Here is a 23,605-nt window from a genome sequence, read left to right on the forward strand (position 1 = left end):
GACCATTGATTTGGTGCTTTATCTTCCAACCAAGCATAAGATTCTGGGTTATCTTGCTTCAGTTTCTCCATGTTTAGTTCAAACATGGTTGGTGTAGTGGATTTGGCACAAGCCCACACTTGTTGTCTTATTGTCTCACCTTTGTGCACTGAATGCAAGTTTTGGTATAAGTGTCTCACACAAAACCTATGCTCTGAGTCACAGAACTGCTCATTTACAGCCTTGATTAGCCCCTAATAGAGGAAACCAATTATATCTTAGTTTGTATGAACTTTAACAGTAACAATGATTTACAGTAACTGAATTGCAACACTAGCACTAACATGAACAGTAACTGAACATGAGCAGTAACTGAACATGAACAGTAACTGAATTGCAACACTGACACTAACATGAACAGTAACTGAACATGAACAGTAACTGAACATTAACAGTGATTTACCTTCTGTTTGTCACTCATGATAGTGATTGTGCTTGTCTTAATTATGTTGAGGTCTTGCTTCAGTGTACAAAGGAACCAGTTCCAAGATGCATAACATTCTGTCTCCACCACTGCCATTGCAATAGGATAAATTGAGTCATTGCCATCAATACCAACTGCAGTGAGTAATTGGCCACCATACTTTGTCTTTATGAACGTGCCATCAATACAAATGATTGGCCTGCAGCCCTTCAGCCAACCTATTTTACAAGCTGCCAAACTTAAGTAGCAAGTACTAAATAGGCCATTCTCTAGGTTCAGATAGAAAGATGACCCTGGATTGCTATGTCTTACTTCCTCTGCATATCTCCAAAGCAATGAGTACTGCTTCACCTCATCCCCACGCACAACTTCCAATGCTGCTTTCCTAGCTCTCCCTAGCTTGTGCCTGCTAACTTCCATGTTGAATTTCTTCCTGACTTTTCTTGAAAAGGTAGACAGTGAAATCTTGTCATTGTCTCTGAACTTCTCTACATATTTATTGGCAAGAAAAGGGGCTGTTAGTTCCTTCACATCCCAAACTTTTTCACATGTATGCTCTCCAACATAAGTCTTTACAAGGAAGGACTGTGTCCTGTTGTCATTGACAGCCACAAGCTTCCAAGGGCAACCCTCAGAACACACAGCCTCAAACCTTTGCTTGTTATTTCTTTTCTTCTTAATTTGCACCCTGTTCTTTACTGCATATTGTGCTACAACTTTCCTAAGTAGATCCACTGAATCAAATACCATTCCTAGCTTGAACTGAGGGTTTTCCATGTCAACAGCAGGGTTAAATGTTTTAAACCTATATATAGGTTTCTCCTTCTTTTTCTTTGCCTTGTACTCCTCATCATCGGAGTCACTTTTATGTCTTTTCTCCAAGTCATCCTCTTCTGGCAGTTGCAGATCATCCTCATGAACATCATCTGACCCAGGAACATGCCTATATTCAGCTCCTATGTTTTTGCCCTTCTCAACCATAGCATCATGCACAACATCATCTACATTCTTATCATAGTCCTTATCATCCTCCTCCTCCATTCCATAATCACTGTCGTACCAAGTAGGATCAATGTCTGAATCACAATCGTACTCTTCTTCTGAAACTTCTGAATTCTCTGACACATCTGATTTTTCTTGGCCCTCTGACCCATCTGCATCATCTGCATCTGCTTGTTGCTCTACAGTAGATGCATTTTCTGAACTCCCTGCCACTGTCTCTGATTTCATCTTCCTAATCTTCTCTGTGCTAAAAGGGCTCATTATAACTGTAGGTAGTGCAGGGGAACCTTTAATTGCAATGTCATCTTCCTCCTCTTGATTCTGTTCTCTGATATGTTTAACAAACAGAACCAGTACCTTGGAGTACACAGATGCTCTAGCCATCTTTAAACAGTCATTTTCCAAGTTAATTTCCACCACATCTGCAAGAGTTTTACCAGGTGGGCACCATAGCATAATTTTCTCCTCATCAGGATAATTAAGTTGTGCTAGCATATAGCAGATCACATCAGTACATAGTGTATTCCTGTCCAGGTTGTCAAACCATGTTATCTTCTCATCCAAATATGTCAGATTCACTCCTTTTCCCGCAAAAAACCCACCATGATGCACCTCCACACTGAATTTCACCGTATCATATCCTACATTTGCAAAGTGGACTGATTGTGAGCGGAGGCAATATGAACTAACCCTAGGATGCAGCCCAACATACAAAAGAGGTACCAACCATGTAAAGTACCTAGTACTGCACATCTCAGACCTAAAACTAGTTAGATGCACCACCAGTATTTCATCTATTGCATGAAGGAGAAAACCCTAACTAAAATTGGGGGAGGGGGAAACTCACCATAAGTCGGACCCCCGTGCCATTCAGTGCGAAGAACCGGCAACTCCACCGTCGGATGGAACACCATCTGGACCGGCACCCTGTCCGCCGACGATCTCCATGACGGCGCGGTGCCGCCTGTCTCCTCTCCCATCGGCAACGAACAGAGGCAGCGAGAGAAAACAGAGGAGTGTTTCAATGCGGCATTGCTTGAGACTTCAGGGGGCTATCTGCAAAAAAAGCGGCCGTCACGTGCGACGCGCGTGACCTGAAATCAGAGAAAACCAGGCGTCGGCGCGGTTCAGCTGGCGCGTGTGACTTGATTGCACCCGCAATGCAAGTTCTGTGACGGGTTCTTCCGGTTTGCAAGTTGTGTGACTAAAGTGCACCCGCAGTGCAAGTTCATAGACCGCCAGTGCTATTTACTCTTGTTCTGGGTTGTCTCTTTGATATCCATTGCCTTGGGCGTTTCTTGATTCGTTCTTTGATAATTGTGCTTGGTTTACTAGCTAAAATGTAAATCGATGAGCCACTTAGAACCCCTCATGATTTTTAGTTCTACCCAATTATTGTATTGATTGCTCAACTTTTATTCTGTTTTTGACACTGCAGTTATCAGAACTCCTAAGAGTTATCACTAGTGAGAATGAGTCATTGTTTATTTTTTGCTGTTGATTTCTATAAACCATAACTTTTATGTATCTCGTATTCTTGTGTGATGATCTGCGTCATGGATGGCCGGTGAGTATTCAGTAATGACTGCTATGTTGTGCACTAAACGGTTCACCTTTTTATGGTGTTTTTCCTGGAGGAAACTATTGAGCATAGGAGTTACCAAGAACTAAACCGAGTGATTCTATTGAGCAGGGTCTTTCAGTGTGGCTTGAACACGAACGGCTGCAGAGGGCAAGAGCTTCAGGAAAAGGCATTGAAGAGGTATTTCTGCCATGTTTGTGAGTATGTCCTATAAGTTATCTGCAATTATTAACCATACAGCTAACTGTAGACCTATGGCACCCCTGCTTTAAGTGTTCTTTTCTTATTTCCCAAGAGCTACTTGATCTTCCTGGTCCATGTTGTTAGAACCTACACATTAAGTCGTGTATTGTAAATTTCTAAGCTTCTATTGTTGACTTACTAATTCAGTATCTATATGTAGGTGGGTAATATTAGTTGCATTACAGGATCCTGTTTTGTTAAATTCGAAGTTATGTGGTTGAATTTATTGGGTCCAAATAAAGAAAATTTGATGTGATGATCCATGTCATATGATAACTCATGGCCAACTTAACAAGAACGAAATTGTGAAATGAGTTGTGAAAACAATAAAGTGATGAATCTTGATATTATTTCCTTGTCTTTAGGAATTGTGTTACAGTCTGATGTCAATTATGGAGCAAACTTATTGTAATTTCCTTTTTTTGTCTATGATACTTTATTTGACAAATTCTTTTTTCATAGTATCAAGATGTGCATCGCCAGGAAGAAGATCCAGAAGGACATGGACATCAAGCCCTTTGAGTTCGGGGATACCTTCGCGCAGGTCAGTATCTCTCGCGTTCCTCTCGTCGCCGGCTTGTTGACATGAATGAGGGAGGGTGAACTAAGTATTTGTTGACTAGGTGGATTGCTAATGAAGCTCACATGTGGATTGCTTTGCGTTATTGGGATTCAGTTGCAGTATTGTTCCATGACAATGGTGAAATGTTTAAAAATTGCATATTGTTCCAGATTTGGTTCTGCAATAAGATATGTGCTTCCTTTAGTTATAGGTTAGGTACACCCATTGATTATTTGCCGCAATTCCAATATATAGTAAGAAGTCTATTGCTGGTTTGAATTTGGGACTCCATACCACAAGTAGCCAATATAAATTGGTAATTATTTGCATAGAAATCTCTTTTTTTCATAGTACCATGAACATGCTTGTGAGTTTTTCTTCACTTAGGATGTCGTGATATACAATAGCGCCGGCTAGATGGATCTGGAAAATGCATTTCTGATTCTTACATCCCTGAGCATTTTTATTTTCTTTGTTATGTAGAAACCTGCATCAATTACCAATGCGTAGGATTTCTGTAAGCCTCTAAATGATGCTATTGCAAAAGCAACTGCTATGACTGAAGGAGGACTGACTACTTTAATCATATGGAGAGTGTTCCTGACAGTCTCGCGGCCTTGGCTTGGGTTGCATTCTTAGGAAACGATTGTGGTTAGTGAAATTGCTTCACTGGTTTTGATTTTGAGTCCCGTCAAAGTTACACAAGTTTGTCCACTCTCTACAAAGCAAAAGTTTCCCAACACCACATGTTGAAGAAAGTTGGCACATGTTAACATAGCAGTGTTTTTTCAAGATTTATTACCATTTTTAGACCATGAAATAGCTTTTATTTTTCTTCAGGGTATATATCCTTGTCCTTGGTGCCCGGTTATCTGCTGCTTGGGACTGGGTTTATTTGTATGGCTGCGGTAGAAGCCGGGAAGGTGTGGCGGAGTAGAAGGAGAGCACATATCTATGGTGATCTGGTGTGGGGTGGGAGAAGGATCTGCACGGGGAGAGTGGTATCTCGCATCTCTCTCGTAGTTTACGCTCGATTGATTTGCTGCCAGTATTGTCCTGTACCGATATCATGAAATTAGATAGGTACAAAATGACTAATCATCTGTACTTTGCTCAATTAATTTCTAGCATTTTCTGTCTTTTATGATTGCCACCGACATCCTCGGTTGCATCAAATTTAACATCAGTTTGTTGCTGGTAAGTCTCTGTCATCTTCGAGTTATATAACACATTCAAATCTTTACTTTCAGCATTTACTTGACTGGACACCGTTATTTCTATTGCAAAGAAAAGACAGATTTTTTTTTGGAACATTCCAGTCAATTGTTGAAACATAGGGAAGAAGATTTTCTATTGGCACCCCCTTTTGCTGTGTAGTAGTTGCCTCTGGTAATTATGGCACACGACTGTATATTACTCGTGCATCTAGAAGTTCATGTGTCTGATAATGTTTGCTTATCTTTACATAGCCCAGTTGACAAATATTCCAAAACTGATATAGTGTGTTACTTTTCCTTGTTTGCTCAGTGACTAATGAACTGGTGGGCTATATGTTTCCCCTACTATGGTTGGAAGCAAGTCAGATAGACTAATCGCATGAGCTTGGGCTGTAATGATGTGTGTTGGATTGAACGGTAACTACTTCATTCGCATATCCATCAGAATGGTACTCTCCCTCCGTTTTTGTACAGAAGGCAACTAACTAAAACTCAAGGAGAAGTATAGAAGTAATTAATTTCATATTAACTCCCCATCTTGTTTCTGTCGATATTATTTTGTGGACCGTCCAGATTACTAAATTCACATGCATGGAATCTAGCAATCACTCACGCCCCTCACCCTAGGAAGGTGTACACATGCATGCAGCACATTAATTTTCTCAGCATACGAAGCAGAAAACAAGTTAATTTTCTTGGGCAAGTGTGGGGAGAGAGCTAGTGACCTTGTATATGTAGAAAATGTGTTTTTGGGAGTGGTCTTATATTCAAAAACAGGGCGAGTAGTATTTTTGCAAGGTATGTATTAGAACAACATTCCTAATGTGGCCTGGGCCTTGTGCTTGTTTTCCAGGTTACTTGGAAAGTACGGGTTAAATTATGGGAATCTCAAAGAAGATAGAAAAAGGGTAAACAACCTGTTTGATTATCGTGCTTGAAAGGCTACTATAAAGTACACACAGATCTGAATAAAGGCTGGCGCTACCGTGCCTAGCAGTGTTTTGCCATTTTTCCTGGGTATTTTCCAAATAAAAGTTCTGATATGTTATGAACTTATGGTCATTCCCACTTGTTATGAACAATAGTCAAATTTCATAACTAATGTTTCTATACAAGTAATATGTGTCCTCGTGAATGTGCTGCAACTGAATCCTTTCTCTAATTTTTCAGCTGTACTAAGATTAGTTGTTTGTGCAGAATGAAGGCCTTTGTGATGCAGGTTGAGGAGGTAGACGACTCGGAAGAGGAAGATGATAACAGTGATGAGAATGGCTGGGCTCTTGTCACCATTGGAGCGAGGTTCTCATGTAATGGTCTCGAATCTAGGGAGAGTTCGGTACTGCAATTTAGTTCCTACAGTAAATTGCATTTTCCCTATGAAATTAGCGTGCCGTAGTTTGTCAATATCACCTGAATTGGACCATCTGAAATTCACAAGCTTTACCTCAACGAAATAGGAAGACATTAGAAATTTTGAGTGCCAGCCTGTTTGCTTGTAGAAAGATAGCTTGCAATGTTAGCCTGCTTTTTTGTTTGTTTCACAAGCTTCAAATATTCTACAGTGCTGATGGTGATGGAGGGGTTTGGTTACAGTGTATTGGTGTACAACCCTCCCAAGTTTTCAAGCATTTTAGTCTCCCATCTTTTGCAATATAGAAAGTCTCATGATACATTTTCTTCTGCAATGTTATTTATAGGATTGTAGTACATGTTCGGTTCAGTGCTCCTGGCAGCTATAATTGTTGTTGGTATGTGCACCCCTCATCCTCCTGGTTACTTCTCACACAAAAAAATGGTTTTTGTGTAGTGTTGGGCGAAGCAAGCGGCATGCGGCCCGTGCGCCGTGAACCACTCCAACAAGTGCCCGGCGTGCACAGACGTCAATGGCTTGCATGAGCGCGACAAGGGGGCTGACTGCTACCTTCTGGCGGTAAAGGCCAAAAGGGTGCCCTGCCCCGAGGAGGCGTACTGCTGTGGGGGCTCCGTGGTGTACTGCATGGTTGGTGACCACTGTCTGGTGCGCCCGCACGAGCCGTGCCGCTGTCTGGTGCTCCGTGGCCACCAGTGGCCCGTGACTGACGTTGCCTACGTGTCGATGTTGGAGGTCCAGATGCAGCCGGCACAGCGGAGCTGCGGTGGAGGACCGGAGCGGCTGTTCTTGTTGGTGGCGAGCAAGTGCGGTGTCATGGTGGTACAGGTGCAAGGTGTTGGTGCACACTCCCGTGGACACGGACACTGACCACATGGACATCCTGATGCTGGACGCCAAGGTGAGGAGCTGCGTCGTCCCCGGTGTGGAGGCGGCCATGGATGCGGGCGGCAGGTACCTGCCAGTGTCGGCTGACGTGCCGCCGCAGGAATGAGGAGCCCCCGTTCCTGGGGTTGACGATTCGCTGGTCAGCGCTGGTTATTTTATCTAATATATATTCCCTCCGTATATTATGGGACGGAGGGAGTATTATATATCTACCATGGCTGACATTGGTGATTTGGTAGTGAACTAGCAGTGATCATTGGTGATTGGTTCTGTTCATGGCAATGGTTGCCAACGTATCGAGTACCAATGCGGTTGATCCCTACTTGGCATGTTCATCTTGTTTGACTGTTGCTGTTCTTGCAAGGATGAACAAATCACACGGATTCTATTCTTGACAGTGCGCCCTGTACCTTGCACCTGTAATTTGAGTTGATTATCTGCTAGCTAGCTGCTACAAAAGGCGTGCTATGCGGTGGCACATGGTACCACGGCACCACGCTACTACTACTGAAGTGAGCCAAAGACACGTCGTTGTCATCACCCCTTTCTTATCGAAACTGGGTAAACCTTATTGTATTAGACAGTCGAAAAGTCGTCATACTAAGGCCAGCGCCGAAGCCAGCCAATACAACCTGTCGGGTCATTGCTAATTTTTAGGATTATTTCGTTCATAATATACTATAAATAGTACAATATCTTATATATAGATAATGCTAACTGACGAACTTTCACCAGGAAGAAACTCCCGGCAAATCTCCTCGCTGCCGTTTGATCGAAATCAAACGATGGTAGTTTTAAAAAAATATTGCCTTCACAACACAATAATGACATGCTAGTATGAAGAAATCGCCATGTCCCTAAAATTAAAACTGTCATGAAAAATGTTCGTAGATGCTAACCCCCAGGCGAATGATCGCTAGCTAAGAGGGCCCTTCAACATTTATGTGTCCCTTGTTATTACAGAAATAATTCTAATATTAAGTTACCAAGTGTGATGATTAGTAGACATAAATGAGTTAGAAATTATGGGTTTAAACACCCTTTGTTTCTTCCTTTGGAAAGATATATACAAGTGTATGTGTGTCTATATCAAGGAGGGTATGTACTACTTTGTTTATTTTTTTGACATCAAGGGTCCGTTCGTTACTAAATATAAGATTTTTTAGAGATTCCAACACAGGCTACATATACAGTAAAATGAACGAATCTATATTTTAAAACATATTTATACATCCGTATGTAGTCTCTGTTGGAATCTATAAAAGTTCGTATGTTTAGAAAACGGAGGGAGGGAGTAGTTCATTATAAGTAACTAGTAGACTGCCCGTGCGTTGCTACGGGCTACAATAAAGTGCATCTCTACTACTAATAAACAATCCAATATTATCTTTTCTAAACGCACCCCATAAAACATACACGGATTTATTACCACCGCATGATTAGACCTATATTGTCCGTAGTTGCAGGGCTGGCACAATATCATCCAAGATAACTTTATTAAGTCTAGCACATTAATAGTTCACCATAAGGTCATACCCAAAGACTAGAAGTTTGCTAATAGTGATGCAATGCACGAAAAGTAAAAATTTTGCATGGAATTTTTTGTTTGCACAATGGAATTTACAACAATCGTGAATTAAAACTATTTGTACTCTAATGGACAGAACTGCCAAAGAACATAACTACAGGGTGATGATAAATAACATATGGAACTGCAAGTGAGCACAGAATGAAACACACACCCTCGGCTTCAAACCAAAGTGTTTCACATGAGAAATGATTCCATCAATACTCCAGTCCGGCAGCGTTCAAATAGGAGAAGTTAAAGGGAATAGCATTTCAACCATGTCCCTACTGCCTTTAGAGGCAGCAACTTCAATTGGTGTCCTACCACACTGCAAGAGTAAATAATAAATAACAAATATAAATACAAAATGTAATTGAAAGATTTCCAAATTAATATTTAGGAATCACAGCCTAAGATCTCAATGAAATGGCTGGTTGGACTTCAAGAGAATCACTATGAAGGACAAATGATAGAACAGTCTCGTTCATCCTTCCGAACAAAATTTGTAAGACAAGGGTTACGTCAAGTACACTAACACTAATAACCGAGAGCTTCAACTAATATGTTGTATTGCATAGACTTTTCAAAATAGAATAGGATGAAGATGATACAAACACCAAAATATACATGGAAAGGGCAAAGAAATCTTTGCAGAAGTAACATTTTATGTTTCTTTGACCAGGCTATGAAGAAACTGGAGATTTTTTTCAATTCCTAATTCAGTAGACAAGAAACATATACATGACATACTCTGCAATTTACAGCACAGAAGATTCAAATTTTACAATGTTTTGACATCATCTCTGCTACTATAAACACACAGCTCTTTGTCTCTCTCCCTCCCTCTCTACACCACCGCTGCCCTTGTCGGAGCGAGGTTATGTGGAGTCCACCTGTAATCCCTCCTGCACTGGTGCCGGCCTCCATTGCCCCCTGGCCGCAGAGTCAAAGTTCAGGCGAAGGGGTCCTTGGTAGGGCACATGATCTGATCCTCTTCTAAGCGTCCGATGCATTATCCCACACTAAATTATCGAGGCACTGGGACGTGCCAGCAGAAACCTCTAGGTAGTGATGGATTTTAGTGCCGAATTCTTCCATGATTTCAGGTTGCGATTTATATTGATTTATTTACATTCACCGGTATAGCTATATTTTTATCCTATATCCGCATTTTTTTCTTTTTTCTTTTTAGTTGTGTTGGACATGTTGGAAGGACAGGCCTGGTGCAGTGGTGAAGTACTCCCACTTGTGCCAAGAGGTCCAAGGTTCGACGCGGCCTCTCTGCATTGCAATGTGCGGGGGTAAGGCTTGCCTCGTATAATCCCTCTCTAGACCCCACCTAGTGTTGGAGCTTCTAACATTGGGTCTGTCCTTTTTGTGTTGGACGTGTTGACTGTGTGCATCATGCTATGCAGAGGCCGGCCATTTGCTCAGTGCAGTTGTATCACCTCAATATATCGGTTGAATGAAAATGTCCTTTATTTGAAAGGCTATACTTTTATCATAAATAACTAGAAGTAAAGCACCAGTACTGATGTTCTTCGCATGTTTTTTTATTTTTGTAATCTTTGTAAAAGCATGTGCGAAAAAATGATCATACATAACTACTCCCACCATCCCAAAATAAGTGTCTTTGATTTAGTAAAATTTTAGAAAATTTTACTAAATCAAAGACACTTATTTTTGGACGGAGGGAGTACATCTTATAGCTTGTACACCCTAATTCAGGATATATATATATATATATATGACCTGGGCACAAGAAACTTTATACCATCAATTCTAATGATACAGGGAAAGTAAACAGTGATGCATATATTTTCTTCATACTTGCATCCTTTATAATAGGTATTTTGTTTTGAGCAAAGGCCTTTATATTTCTCTTCTGTTAGGACGTTGAGCAGGACATGGAGCATCTGTAGATCTATTGAGGTAGTTATTAGGTTCTGACTTCTGATTGTGACCAAAAGCTCAAGTAGGGAAATAACATAATCTATTATGCTGATCTGAGAGTGAAATTATTCAGATGGCGTTTTGGAGGTCCTCTTTACATGGAGGTGAGATATCAAGCATGAGTAAGTGAGAATGTGAGATGATTGAAGAGATTGAGGAATATTGGCATAAGTTCGCCTATGGTATAATAACTGGCAACTTTGATCTACCATAAGTTCTCTATTTTTACATCCTTTTACTTATGTATTTAGTACTTACAGTACCTATAATGCTTAATCCAAGGCGCAAGAAGGCCCTCACAGAATAAGAAGTGAAATAAGGTTACTGAATTCCCCTGACCATGTGTCATCAAGAATTGACCGGGGTGAATGTCAGATGTATAAATACAACCTAACCATTCCATTTTATAATCCCACATAGGTTTGAATCGTGTATTTTTCTTCTGTGCAACTGAAAAATGGATTTCGGTTATGCACAGAAGCAGCATCTTCTCTTCTGCTTGCTGCATTGCATACTGCATATATAGTCGTCACAAATGTCTTAAGCCTTGACCTTAACCAATAAAATGTGGGTTATATGTCACAAAAATTATTCCATTAAATTCGTACTATATAAAGAATTTTCCTATGGTATAATCTTTAAGTTACATGACTTGTGTATTATTTCTCTAATTGATGATCAAAGTTAAATCTCAAAAATGTGTATGCCATCTTTTTGTAGCTCAAGGAAGTAGTGTTTTCTCCTCATGCAAGCCTATTCCTGGTGTCAGACGATGTGTGGGTAAGATGATTATCCTAATCTGTCAAGTGTCAAGAGTCTACAGCCTAACATAACCTCGTAGAGAAAAAATGGAACGATAATGTCAGCTAACTTACAGCATATGCATGAAAAGTAGATGATGACAAGTGAAAACAGCAAAACAGGAAAACAAGTAAAGCTCACTTCATCGGGAATATTGGGGTTAGCACCAGCATCTAGTAAGAACTTCATGATGCCAGGTGAGTCAAACTTCACTGCCAACATCACGTAACTACCACCATCTAAGTCAATAAAATTCATATCAGCACCAGCCTGTGCAAATGAACAACTATTTGATCATTTGTTTGGGTTAATGCTTTATATGTTATATACACAAAGAAAATGAAGTTGTGCCTACAAAACTTTAACAAAGCTCCATACGAAGAAAGAGTACTGACCTTAACAAGTAGCTTGACACATTCCAACGGCTCTCTAGGCATGGGCCTGATGGCACGGATGGCCCAACTCAATGGGGTATAACCAAGACCGTAAACCTTGTTAGGCTACGAAAAATGGAAGAATCAATCACTTACACTAGTAGGAAAGAAAAGAGCGACCAGTAGAGAAATTAATTTTGAGATACATCAATAGAGAAGTAAAGTATACTAATGGTGTGTTAAATATATTGGTATTTCTGAAGGGAACAGAAAGAAATATATTACATAGAAATTAGACATAACATGAGCATGTTTTACTTTATGATAATTAAATACTGTCCATGATGAATTTTTGTTGTTTCAAATACTCCCTCTTAAACTAATATAGGACCATTTAGATCACTAAAACGGTCCTATATTAGTTTACAGAGGGAGTACAGTGCTGATCTTTTGTTCCGATGGAGCACAAGATCAAAGGCAACAAGATCTTCCATTCCAGTGCATTCCCAAATAGAATATACACAGATGAAGCACGAGTACCACTGGCCACAAGATATTCCATTCCAGAGTTCTCTTTTTCACCGCAAAGAAGAGAACAAAGAAACTGGTGTCTTACATCGACATGGTGCTCCAACAAGATCTTAATTATGTCATGGTGTTTAGAAATAGCAGCTGCATGCAATGGTGTCCCTTGTGCAGAATCTAAATCCACATTGATTCCTTTTGAAAGCAGTAGTTGTACTATTTCACAATGTCCTGGAAAACGAGGTTTCAAAAAAGAATGAATGAGACAAGAATATTTCTCAACATCGGATACGAGCTTTCAGTTTTCATTTTGCACTAAAAATTAACTCTGGGCCACTTTTCAGTTTTGTGATCATGAACTGCCCAGTAACCATTTTGGTTACCACTTATCTCATCAAGGACCATGTTTTCAAAAGTGGACGGATTGGGACTATTCAAATTTTCCTTGTCTATCCTTGGAAGTAGAAGAAGTCGTCAATTTTGAGCTTATAAGATTATAATCAAAACCTTAGATAACATTAGATATCCAACCTCAAAGTTATTCTCTCCACACACTCGTTAATGTTTCTTCGGCCATCATCCAAATAAAAAATATGGCAAGTATATGGGAGCTTTGTTCGATGGAAATCACATAAAAAAAGGCAAGTATATGCTAAAATATAAACATCAAGCATCACACAAGCCAAGAGAGGTGTCATAGTAGTCAACTATAACGATCACAAGAGTGTGAAGGCTGTAGCTCTGTACGCTGTGATGTGTGTTTCTTACTTACTTTATTCAAAGAGAGAGAACCTACCAAACAAATGTTAACAAAATTAAGACTAATCTTATAATAACTAGTTTGAAGGAATGGGTCCAATTTGGATCAGTCGCCCAGAAATGCTTACTTCTCTCACAACAACATGGGGCAAAACCAAACAGAGAGAGGCTACCAGACAAATGTTAACAAATTAATCCAATTTGGATCAGTCGACCCAGAAATGCTTACTTCATATAACAATGGAAAATTGAAAGTTTATTTTATAACCAGCCATATAAAACAAAAAAAAGAATCCTGAGACTAATTTTCACTGACTGAGAATTAGCAAAACCATTACGAAAACGCTTTATCCAGTTATCTCTAAGGCTGATGCTGTGCCTCCTACCACCGGTTAGGATCCCTATGCCTGCTAACCCACAGCTGCGGGGCCATGTTGGTCGGAGTCTAGTGCTGCTTATATCCAGCGATGTGGCTTTCTAAGGCAAAAAATCAAATTGACTATGTATGCACTGACACGTGATAAATAAGCATACTTGTTGGGAAAGAGAGAGACCTTCCTTTGCAGCGCCATGGAGAGGTGAGTGTACTTTGCCAGCTAGTGGATCAACACCATGATCAAGAAGATATCTTGCAGCATCAGCTCTCCCATATGAGGCAGAAAGGTACAGTGGCGTGTCACCTGCAACAGTCGAAAAATTAAACATGAGGAGTTCAACAAATTCACGCCAATCCTGCCCTCAATACAAAAAGTTGTGCACAAGAGAGCCAAACGTGAAAAGAGAACTTAGCTAGTGCAGTATCAAATGCCTTTCCATCTGACACATATTTACTGTTGACAAAATTGCACAACGACAGACAGAGGAGACACTTCATATACAGTCCACAAGTGAGCCGAAGACACGTCGTTGTCATCACCCCTTCCTTATCGAAGCTGGGTAAACCTTATTGTATTAGACAGTCGAAAAGTCGTCATGCTAAGGCCAGCACCGAAGCCAGCCAATACAACCTGTCGGGTCATTGCTAATTTTTAGGATTATTTTGTTCATAATATACCATAAATAGTACAATATCTTATATATAGATAATGCTAACTGACGAACTTTCACCAGGAAGAAACTCCCGGCAAATCTCCTCGCTGCCATTTGATCGAAATCAAACGATGGTAGTTTTAAAAAAATATTGCCTCCACAACACAATAATGACATGCTAGTATGAAGAAATCACCATGTCCCTAAAATTAAAACTGTCATAAAAATGGTCGTAGATGCTAACCCCTAGGCGAATGATCGCTAGCTAAGAGGGCCCTTCAACATTTATGTGTCCCTTGTTATTACAGAAATAATTCTAATATTAAGTTACCAAGTGTGATGATTAGTAGACATAAATGAGTTAGAAATTATGGGTTTAAACACCCTTTGTTTCTTGCTTTGGAAAGATATATACAAGTGTATGTGTGTCTATATCAAGGAGGGTATGTACTACTTTGTTTATTTTTTTGACATCAAGGGTCCGTTCGTTACTAAATATAAGATTTTTTAGAGATTCCAACATAGGCTACATATACAGTAAAATGAACGAATCTATATTTTAATACATATTTATACATTCATATGTAGTCTCTGTTGGAATCTATAAAAGTTCGTCGTATGTTTAGAAAACGGAGGGAGGGAGTAGTTCATTATAAGTAACTAGTAGACCGCCCGTGCGTTGCTACGGGCTACAATAAAGTGCATCTCTACTACTAATAAACAATCCAATATTATCTTTTCTAAACGCACCCCATAAAACATACACGGATTTATTACCACCGCATGATTAGACCCATATTGTCCGTAGTTGCAGGGCTGGCACAATATCATCCAAGATAACTTTATTAAGTCTAGCACATTAATAGTTCACCATAAGGTCATACCCAAAGACTAGAAGTTTGCTAATAGTGATGCAATGCACGAAAAGTAAAAATTTTGCATGGAATTTTTTGTTTGCACAATGGAATTTACAACAATCGTGAATTAAAACTATTTGTACTCTAATGGACAGAACTGCCAAAGAACATAACTACAGGGTGATGATAAATAACATATGGAACTGCAAGTGAGCACAGAATGAAACACACACCCTCGGCTTCAAACCAAAGTGTTTCACATGAGAAATGATTCCATCAATACTCCAGTCCGGCAGCGTTCAAATAGGAGAAGTTAAAGGGAATAGCATTTCAACCATGTCCCTACTGCCTTTAGAGGCAGCAACTTCAATTGGTGTCCTACCACACTGCAAGAGTAAATAATAAATAACAAATATAAATACAAAATGTAATTGAAAGATTTCCAAATTAATATTTAGGAATCACAGCCTAAGATCTCAATGAAATGGCTGGTTGGACTTCAAGAGAATCACTATGAAGGACAAATGATAGAACAGTCTCGTTCATCCTTCCGAACAAAATTTGTAAGACAAGGGTTACGTCAAGTACACTAACACTAATAACCGAGAGCTTCAACTAATATGTTGTATTGCATAGACTTTTCAAAACAGAATAGGATGAAGATGATACAAACACCAAAATATACATGGAAGGGGCAAAGAAATCTTTGCAGAAGTAACATTTTATGTTTCTTTGACCAGGCTATGAAGAAACTGGAGATTTTTTTTTCAATTCCTAATTCAGTAGACAAGAAACATATACATGACATACTCTGCAATTTACAACACAGAAGATTCAAATTTTACAATGTTTCGACATCATCTCTGCTACTATAAACACACAGCTCTTTGTCTCCCTCCCTCCCTCTCTACACCACCGCCGCCCTTGTCAGAGCGAGGTTATGTGGAGTCCACCTGTAATCCCTCCTGCACTGGTGCCGGCCTCCATTGCCCCCTGGCCGCAGAGTCAAAGTTCAGGCGAAGGGGTCCTTGGTAGGACACATGATCTGATCCTCTTCTAAGCGTCTGATGCATTACCCCACACTAAATTATCGAGGCACTGGGACGTGCCAGCAGAAACCTCTAGGTAGTGATGGATTTTAGTGCCGAATTCTTCCATGATTCCAGGTTGCGATTTATATTGATTTATTTACATTCACCGGTATAGCTATATTTTTATCCTATATCCGCATTTTTTTCTTTTTTCTTTTTAGTTGTGTTGGACATGTTGGAAGGACAGGCCTGGTGCAGTGGTGAAGTACTCCCACTTGTGCCAAGAGGTCCAAGGTTCAACGCGGCCTCTCTGCATTGCAATGTGCGGGGGTAAGGCTTGCCTCGTATAATCCCTCTCTAGACCCCACCTAGTGTTGGAGCTTCTAACATTGGGTCTGTCCTTTTTGTGTTGTACGTGTTGACTGTGTGCATCATGCTATGCAGAGGCCGGCCATTTGCTCAGTGCAGTTGTATCACCTCGATATATCGGTTGAATGAAAATGTCCTTTATTTAAAAGGCTATACTTTTATCATAAATAACTAGAAGTAAAGCACCAGTACTAATGTTCTTCGCATGTTTTTTTTATTTTTGTAATATTTGTAAAAGCATGTGCGAAAAAATGACCGTACATAACTACTCCCACCGTCCCAAAATAAGTGTCTTTGATTTAGTAAAATTTTAGAAAATTTTACTAAATCAAAGACACTTATTTTGGGACGGAGGGAGTACATCTTATAGCTCGTACACCCTAATTCAGGATATATATATATATATATATATATATATATATATATATATATATATATATATATATATATATATATGACCTGGGCACAAGAAACTTTATACCATCAATTCTAATGATACAAGGAAAGTAAACAGTGATGCATATATTTTCTTCATACTTGCATCCTTTATAATAGGTATTTTGTTTTGAGCGGAGCCTTTATATTTCTGTTCTGTTAGGACGTGAAGCAGGACATGGAGCATCTGTAGATCTATTGAGGTAGTTATTAGGTTCTGACTTCTGATTGTGACCAAAAGCTCAAGTGGGGAAATAACATAATCTATTATGCTGATCTGACAGTGAAATTATTCAGATGGCGTTTTGGAGGTCCTCTTTACATGGAGGTGAGATATCAAGCATGAGTAAGTGAGAATGTGAGATGATTGAAGAGATTGAGGAATGTTGGCATAAGTTCGCCTATTGTATAATAACTGGCAACTTTGATCTACCATAAGTTCTCTATTTTTACATCCTTTTACTTATGTATTTAGTACTTACAGTACCTATAATACTTAATCCAAGGCGCAAGAAGGTACCCTCACAGAATAAGAAGTGAAATAAGGTTACTGAATTCCCCTGACCATGTGTCATCAAGAATTGACCGGGGTGAATGTCAGATGTATAAATACAACCTAACCATTCCATTTTATAATCCCACATAGGTTTGAATCGTGTATTTTTCTTCTGTGCAACTGAAAAATGGATTTCGGTTATGCACAGAAGCAGCATCTTCTCTTCTGCTTGCTGCATTGCATACTGCATATATAGTCGTCACAAATGTCTTAAGCCTTGACCTTAACCAATAAAATGTGGGTTATATGTCACAAAAATTATACCATTAAATTCGTACTATATAAAGAATTTTCCTATGGTATAATCTTTAAGTTACATGACTTGTGTATTATTTCTCTAATTGATGATCAAAGTTAAATCTCGAAAATGTGTATGCCATCTTTTTGTAGCTCAAGGAAGTAGTGTTTTCTCCTCATGCAAGCCTATTCCTGGTGTCAGACGATGTGTGGGTAAGATGATTATCCTAATCTGTCAAGTGTCAAGAGTCTACAGCCTAACATAACCTCGTAGAGAAAAAATGGAACGATAATGTCAGATAACTTACAGCATATGCATGAAAAGTAGATGATGACAAGTGAAAACAGCAAAACAGGAAAACAAGTAAAGCTCACTTCATCGGGAATATTGGGGTTAGCACCAGCATCTAGTAAGAACTTCATGATGCCAGGTGAGTCAAACTTCACTGCCAACATCACGTAACTACCACCATCGAAGTCAATAAAATTCATATCAGCACCAGCCTTTGCAAATGAACAACTATTTGATCATTTGTTTGGGTTAATGCTTTATATGTTATATACACAAAGAAAATGAAGTTGTGCCTACAAAACTTTAACAAAGCTCCATACGAAGAAAGAGTACTGACCTTAACAAGTAGCTTGACCCATTCCAACGGCTCTCTAGGCATGGGCCTGATGGCACGGATGGCCCAACTCAATGGGGTATAACCAAGACCGTAAACCTTGTTAGGCTACGAAAAGTAGAAGAATCAATCACTTACACTAGTAGGAAAGAAAAGAGCGACCAGTAGAGAAATTAATTTTGAGATACATCAATAGAGAAGTAAAGTGAAAGAAATATATTACATAGAAATTAGACATAACATGAGCACGTTTTACTTTATGATAATTAAATACTGTCCATGATGAATTTTTGTTGTTTCAAATACTCCCTCTTAAACTAATATAGGACCGTTTAGATCACTAAAACGGTCCTATATTAGTTTACAGACGGAGTACAGTGCAGATCTTTTGTTCAGATGGAGCACAAGATCAAAGGCAACAAGATCTTCCATTCCAGTGCATTCCCAAATAGAATATACACAGATGAAGCACGAGTACCACTGGCCACAAAATATTCCATTCCAGAGTTCTCTTTTTCACCGCAAAGAAGAGAACAAAGAAACTGGTGTCTTACATTGGCATGGTGCTCCAACAATATCTTAATTATGTCATGGTGTTTAGAAATAGCAGCTGCATGCAATGGTGTCCCTTGTGCAGAATCTAAATCCACATTGATTCCTCTTGAAAGCAGTAGTTGTACTATTTCACAATGTCCTGGAAAACGAGGTTTCAAAAAAGAATGAATGAGACAAGAATATTTCTCAACATCGGATACGAGCTTTCAGTTTTCATTTTGCACTAAAAATTAACTCTGGGCCACTTTTCAGTTTTGTGATCATGAACTGCCCAGTAACCATTTTGGTTACCACTTATCTCATCAAGGACCAGGTTTTCAAAAGTGGACGGTTTGGGACTATTCAAATTTTCCTTGTCTATCCTTGGAAGTGGAAGAAGTCGTCAATTTTGAGCTTATAAGATTATAAACAAAACCTTAGATAACATTAGATATCCAACCTCAAAGTTATTCTCTCCACACACTCGTTAATGTTTCTTCGGCCATCATCCAAATAAAAATATGGCAAGTATATGGGAGCTTTGTTCGATGGAAATCACATAAAAAAGGCAAGTATATGCTAAAATATAAACATCAAGCATCACACAAGCCAAGAGAGGTGTCATAGTAGTCAACTATAACGATCACAAGAGTGTGAAGGCTGTAGCTCTGTACGCTGTGATGTGTGTTTCTTACTTACTTTATTCAAAGAGAGAGAACCTACCAAACAAATGTTAACAAAATTAAGACTAATCTTATCAAACGAAAACCAATAACTAGTTTGAAGGAATGGATCCAATTTGGATCAGTCGCCCAGAAATGCTTACTTCTCTCACAACAATATGGGGCAAAACCAAACAGAGAGAGGCTACCAGACAAATGTTAACAAATTATCCAATTTGGATCAGTCGACCCAGAAATGCTTACTTCATATAACAATGGAAAATTGAAAGTTTATTTTATAACCAGCCATATAAAACAAAAAGAAAAGAATCCTGAGACTAATTTTCACTGACTGAGAATTAGCAAAACCATTACGAAAACGCTTTATCCAGTTATCTCTAAGGCTGATGCGGTGCCTCCTACCACCGGTTAGGATCCCTATGCCTGCTAACCCACAGCTGCGGGGCCATGTTGGTCGGAGTCTAATGCTGCTTATATCCAGCGATGTGGCTTTCTAAGGCAAAAAATCAAATTGACTATGTATGCACTGACACATGATAAATAAGCATACTTGTTGGGAAAGAGAGAGACCTTCCTTTGCAGCGCCATGGAGAGGTGAGTGTACTTTGCCTGGATCAGCACCATGATCAAGAAGATATCTTGCAGCATCAGCTCTCCCATATGAGGCAGAAAGGTACAGTGGCGTGTCACCTGCAACAGTCGAAAAATTAAACATGAGGAGCTCAACAAATTCACGCCAATCCTGCCCTCAATATAAAAAGTTGTACACAAGAGAGCCAAACGTGAAAAGAGAACTTAGCTAGTGCAGTATCAAATGCCTATCCATCTGACACATGTTTACTGTTGACAAAATTGCACAACGACAGACAGAGGAGACACTTCATATACAGTCCACAAGTAGCGGTTTGCCCGTACAACATATCTAAAGAAAACCGGCGATGTTCGCGGTATGTCTGTGTGCATATATTGGACATGGGGATATTTGAAATCGATCCACTTGTCACTTAATCACAATTTACAAATGCAAATATACACCATACAACATGTAACACCAAATTTGAAGCCTAAAATAAGGATTTCACATGGTAGTAAGTAGTAACTAACTAGTAAGCAGAATCAGCATACTAATACACAACTAGAAGTTGACAATTTACAAATGCATACATCATACAACATGTAACACCAAATCTGAAGCCTGAAATGCGAATTCCACCATACAGCGTGGTAGTAAGCAGAATCAGCATAAATAAATACATAAATAGAAGTTGACAGAGCTGCCAAGTGACGCGAACGGGAGCAGGGAAGGGAACGCCACCTATGAAGTTGAGCTGATTGACATCGAGGCGGAGGTCCTGGACGAGGTACCTGCAGACCTCGAGCCGCCCCGCCGCGGCCGCCAGGTGCAGCGCGCGGTCCCCTTGGCCGTCCTCCACCGCCGCCAGGACGGCGGCCTCGCCTTGCCCACCGGAGCCCATCCACCTCGCCATCTCTGTGCGACGCGAGAATTGGGAGCCAAGTCAAGGCACTAACCCGTCAAGCTACTACCATCATCAAACCCTGAGAAAGAGCATGAGGAGGAGGAGGAGAAGGAGGAGGAGGAGGCGGGGTTACTCTTGAGGAGGCGGAGGTTGCCGGCGGCGGCGGCCCCGAGGAGCGCCTCCTCCCTCTGCTGCTTCCCCATCGCCTCCATCTCCATGGCGATGGAGAGACGCGAGAGAGAGTCGCGAAATTTTGAGAGCGAGACTGCGGGGTGGGCTGTGGAGAAGACGAGGAGACCCGGACGACGGGGAGGGGAGGAGTCCGTGGGCCGAAATGGAATCCTACTTGACGCTCACTGCGCCAGAATGCTCTGGCCCGACCGCTGGTTGACCCAGAGGCCCAGCTTACTACTCCCTCCATTGAATAATGTACTCCCTCCGTCTCAAAATAAGTGACTGAACTTTATACTAGCTTTACAAAGCTTATTTTAGAACAGGGGAGTAGGAATGAGGAAGTATTTTTGTGAAAAAATGTCATCATCAAAAGATAACCCTAATTGCCATTATCTTAATTATGAAAGAAAAACAGTCGTGCTTCTTTATTACTGTCATTTCTCTCATTTATAAATCTACAATGAGTATGATAAGAAAAATGTCGTGTGATCTACAAAATAAAACTGCCATGCTAAACTTTAAAAACTGCCATCCTCTAAATAAGAAATATTTTCTCTACTACTAATAAACAATCCAACATTATCTTCTCTAAACGCACCTCATAAAACATACACGGATTTATTAGCACCGCATGATTAGACTCATCAAACTCGATCTAACAGTTAGGCTTAATATAATCTGTTTTCTGGCGTGCGTTTAGTAATTTAGGTTAACTAGTAAATATGCACGTGCAACGCACGTCTTGCATAATATTATAACCATACATTCACAAATATAACACGTGTTCGAATATTTTAATATATACTACATTTGGATTGAAATAAGTGAACAAACACACTAAAACATGTCTATATACATCCGATTCACAAAACATAGTTTAAAACCCATTATGTAGACAAAGAAGAAACAAAATAAACATAATAGGAATTGAACTTTGTACGGGCCTTTGCCCTTTTCTTCTTGTATCTATAAAGTTCACATGTAGTTCTCCTCCATGATTAAAAAAAGACACAGAGAAATAATTAAATAACTCATGAAAGCCCGAAACTCGTCCAACATGATCTTCAACTTCTCAAAGGGCATGAAAGGATGACTGTAATCTCCAACTCATTTTTGGCGATGGTCTTAAATGTAATTAGTACTGTAGTGCCAACCTCATGTCATGTCTCGTGAGGAACTTCTTCCATCCTTGCTTGAAGAATAAGCGATCGACAAGTGAGGTGTCATACTCGGTCCTCCTGAAGCTCTCTTTGCCCAACCTTAATCTCGCCAGCCCATGCTTCGGGGTGTTCAAACAAGAGGCAACTTCTTTTGGAATTTTCTGGGTGCCCCATAATGTACACACACACAAAATATTAGGTTGGCCATTCTGGGTGTCTAAACAAAAAGACCAACTGAGAAAATGGTGAAAACATACATACCATCATTTGTAGTTCTGCGTTAGTCCTAGTGAAGCGGTGTATGAAGAATGGTCATGTGACCTATGGTGGAGCGGCAATAGGTTGCACAAGTTAGCTATGGCATAATGACAATTAGCTAATTGAACTATGTATGACAAAATATAAGACAAAATGGGGAAAAGACACAACAAATATATCCCAAAAAAGGACCAGCTACTATGTGAACTGAGTTTCAAAATAATTGACAACTCTAAAACTTTCAACTAGAATACAGATTAATGGATAGATAGCAACAAAAAAAATGCAAGTTCTAGCATAGGTGAAGAGCATAAAGCTCGGTCACAAATTCCTATGTGTGTCAATCTAGTTTGGAACACCCTACTCTGAATTTCCATCAGAGCAAGAGCACAACTATGTTTCCACAAAAATCTTCTCAAGCTAAAATCTGCCCCTTAGAAAGCGGCAAGTGGCCAGTGGAAACACATATCATAGCTGATCAACAAACATGTTATTTTGTCTATGAATACATTCAAGCATCAATCGAATGACAAATTTACAATACGGAGAATGACAAGACTGGTAAATGAATAGTGATGTCTCTTAGTTCCTTTGAGGCTCATCTGGTTTGACAGTCTGACAAATGAGCAGTTCATCAACATCAGTAATACCAAACCCATATCCATCTCATTGTCCTTATGCAAGAACAGGGAGCATGCCAACTTACCTCAGGGAGAGAGAAAAAAAGATGCAAGTCGACGGAAAGTTCCAGTTGATGCTGATGGAAATGGAAATGGGCTTGATCTCCTTCAGTACAGTGGAGATAGCAGTGCCAATTCCAACACGTGCATCATCCATATTGTACACCGATGCCTACAATTTATGGAATGAGAT

At 39.8% G+C, this 23,605-nt stretch overlaps 1 protein-coding gene, 1 long non-coding RNA gene and 1 pseudogene across 2 annotated transcripts; all 3 read right to left on the reverse strand.

Moving 5' to 3' along the window:
* Positions 1-8,911: 8,911 nt before the first annotated feature.
* Positions 8,912-14,448, reverse strand: LOC123101659 (ankyrin repeat and SOCS box protein 14-like). Its single transcript, XM_044523011.1, has 6 exons — positions 14,403-14,448; positions 13,860-13,985; positions 12,638-12,777; positions 12,043-12,147; positions 11,789-11,917; positions 8,912-9,221 (listed from the first exon to the last, which is right to left on the reverse strand). The coding sequence occupies exons 1-6, from the start codon at positions 14,446-14,448 to the stop codon at positions 9,135-9,137; spliced, it is 633 nt and encodes a 210-aa protein (XP_044378946.1). The 3' UTR covers positions 8,912-9,134.
* Positions 14,449-15,267: 819 nt separating this feature from the next.
* Positions 15,268-21,406, reverse strand: LOC123108048 (inversin-like; annotated as a pseudogene).
* Positions 21,407-22,145: 739 nt separating this feature from the next.
* Positions 22,146-23,419, reverse strand: LOC123108049 (uncharacterized). The gene is made up of 2 exons (XR_006451827.1): positions 22,736-23,419; positions 22,146-22,635 (listed from the first exon to the last, which is right to left on the reverse strand). It is a non-coding gene; the product is annotated as an uncharacterized lncRNA (long non-coding RNA).
* Positions 23,420-23,605: the final 186 nt, after the last annotated feature.

This window comes from Triticum aestivum, chromosome 5A (genome assembly GCF_018294505.1).
Source record: "Triticum aestivum cultivar Chinese Spring chromosome 5A, IWGSC CS RefSeq v2.1, whole genome shotgun sequence".
NCBI lineage: Eukaryota > Viridiplantae > Streptophyta > Magnoliopsida > Poales > Poaceae > Triticum > Triticum aestivum.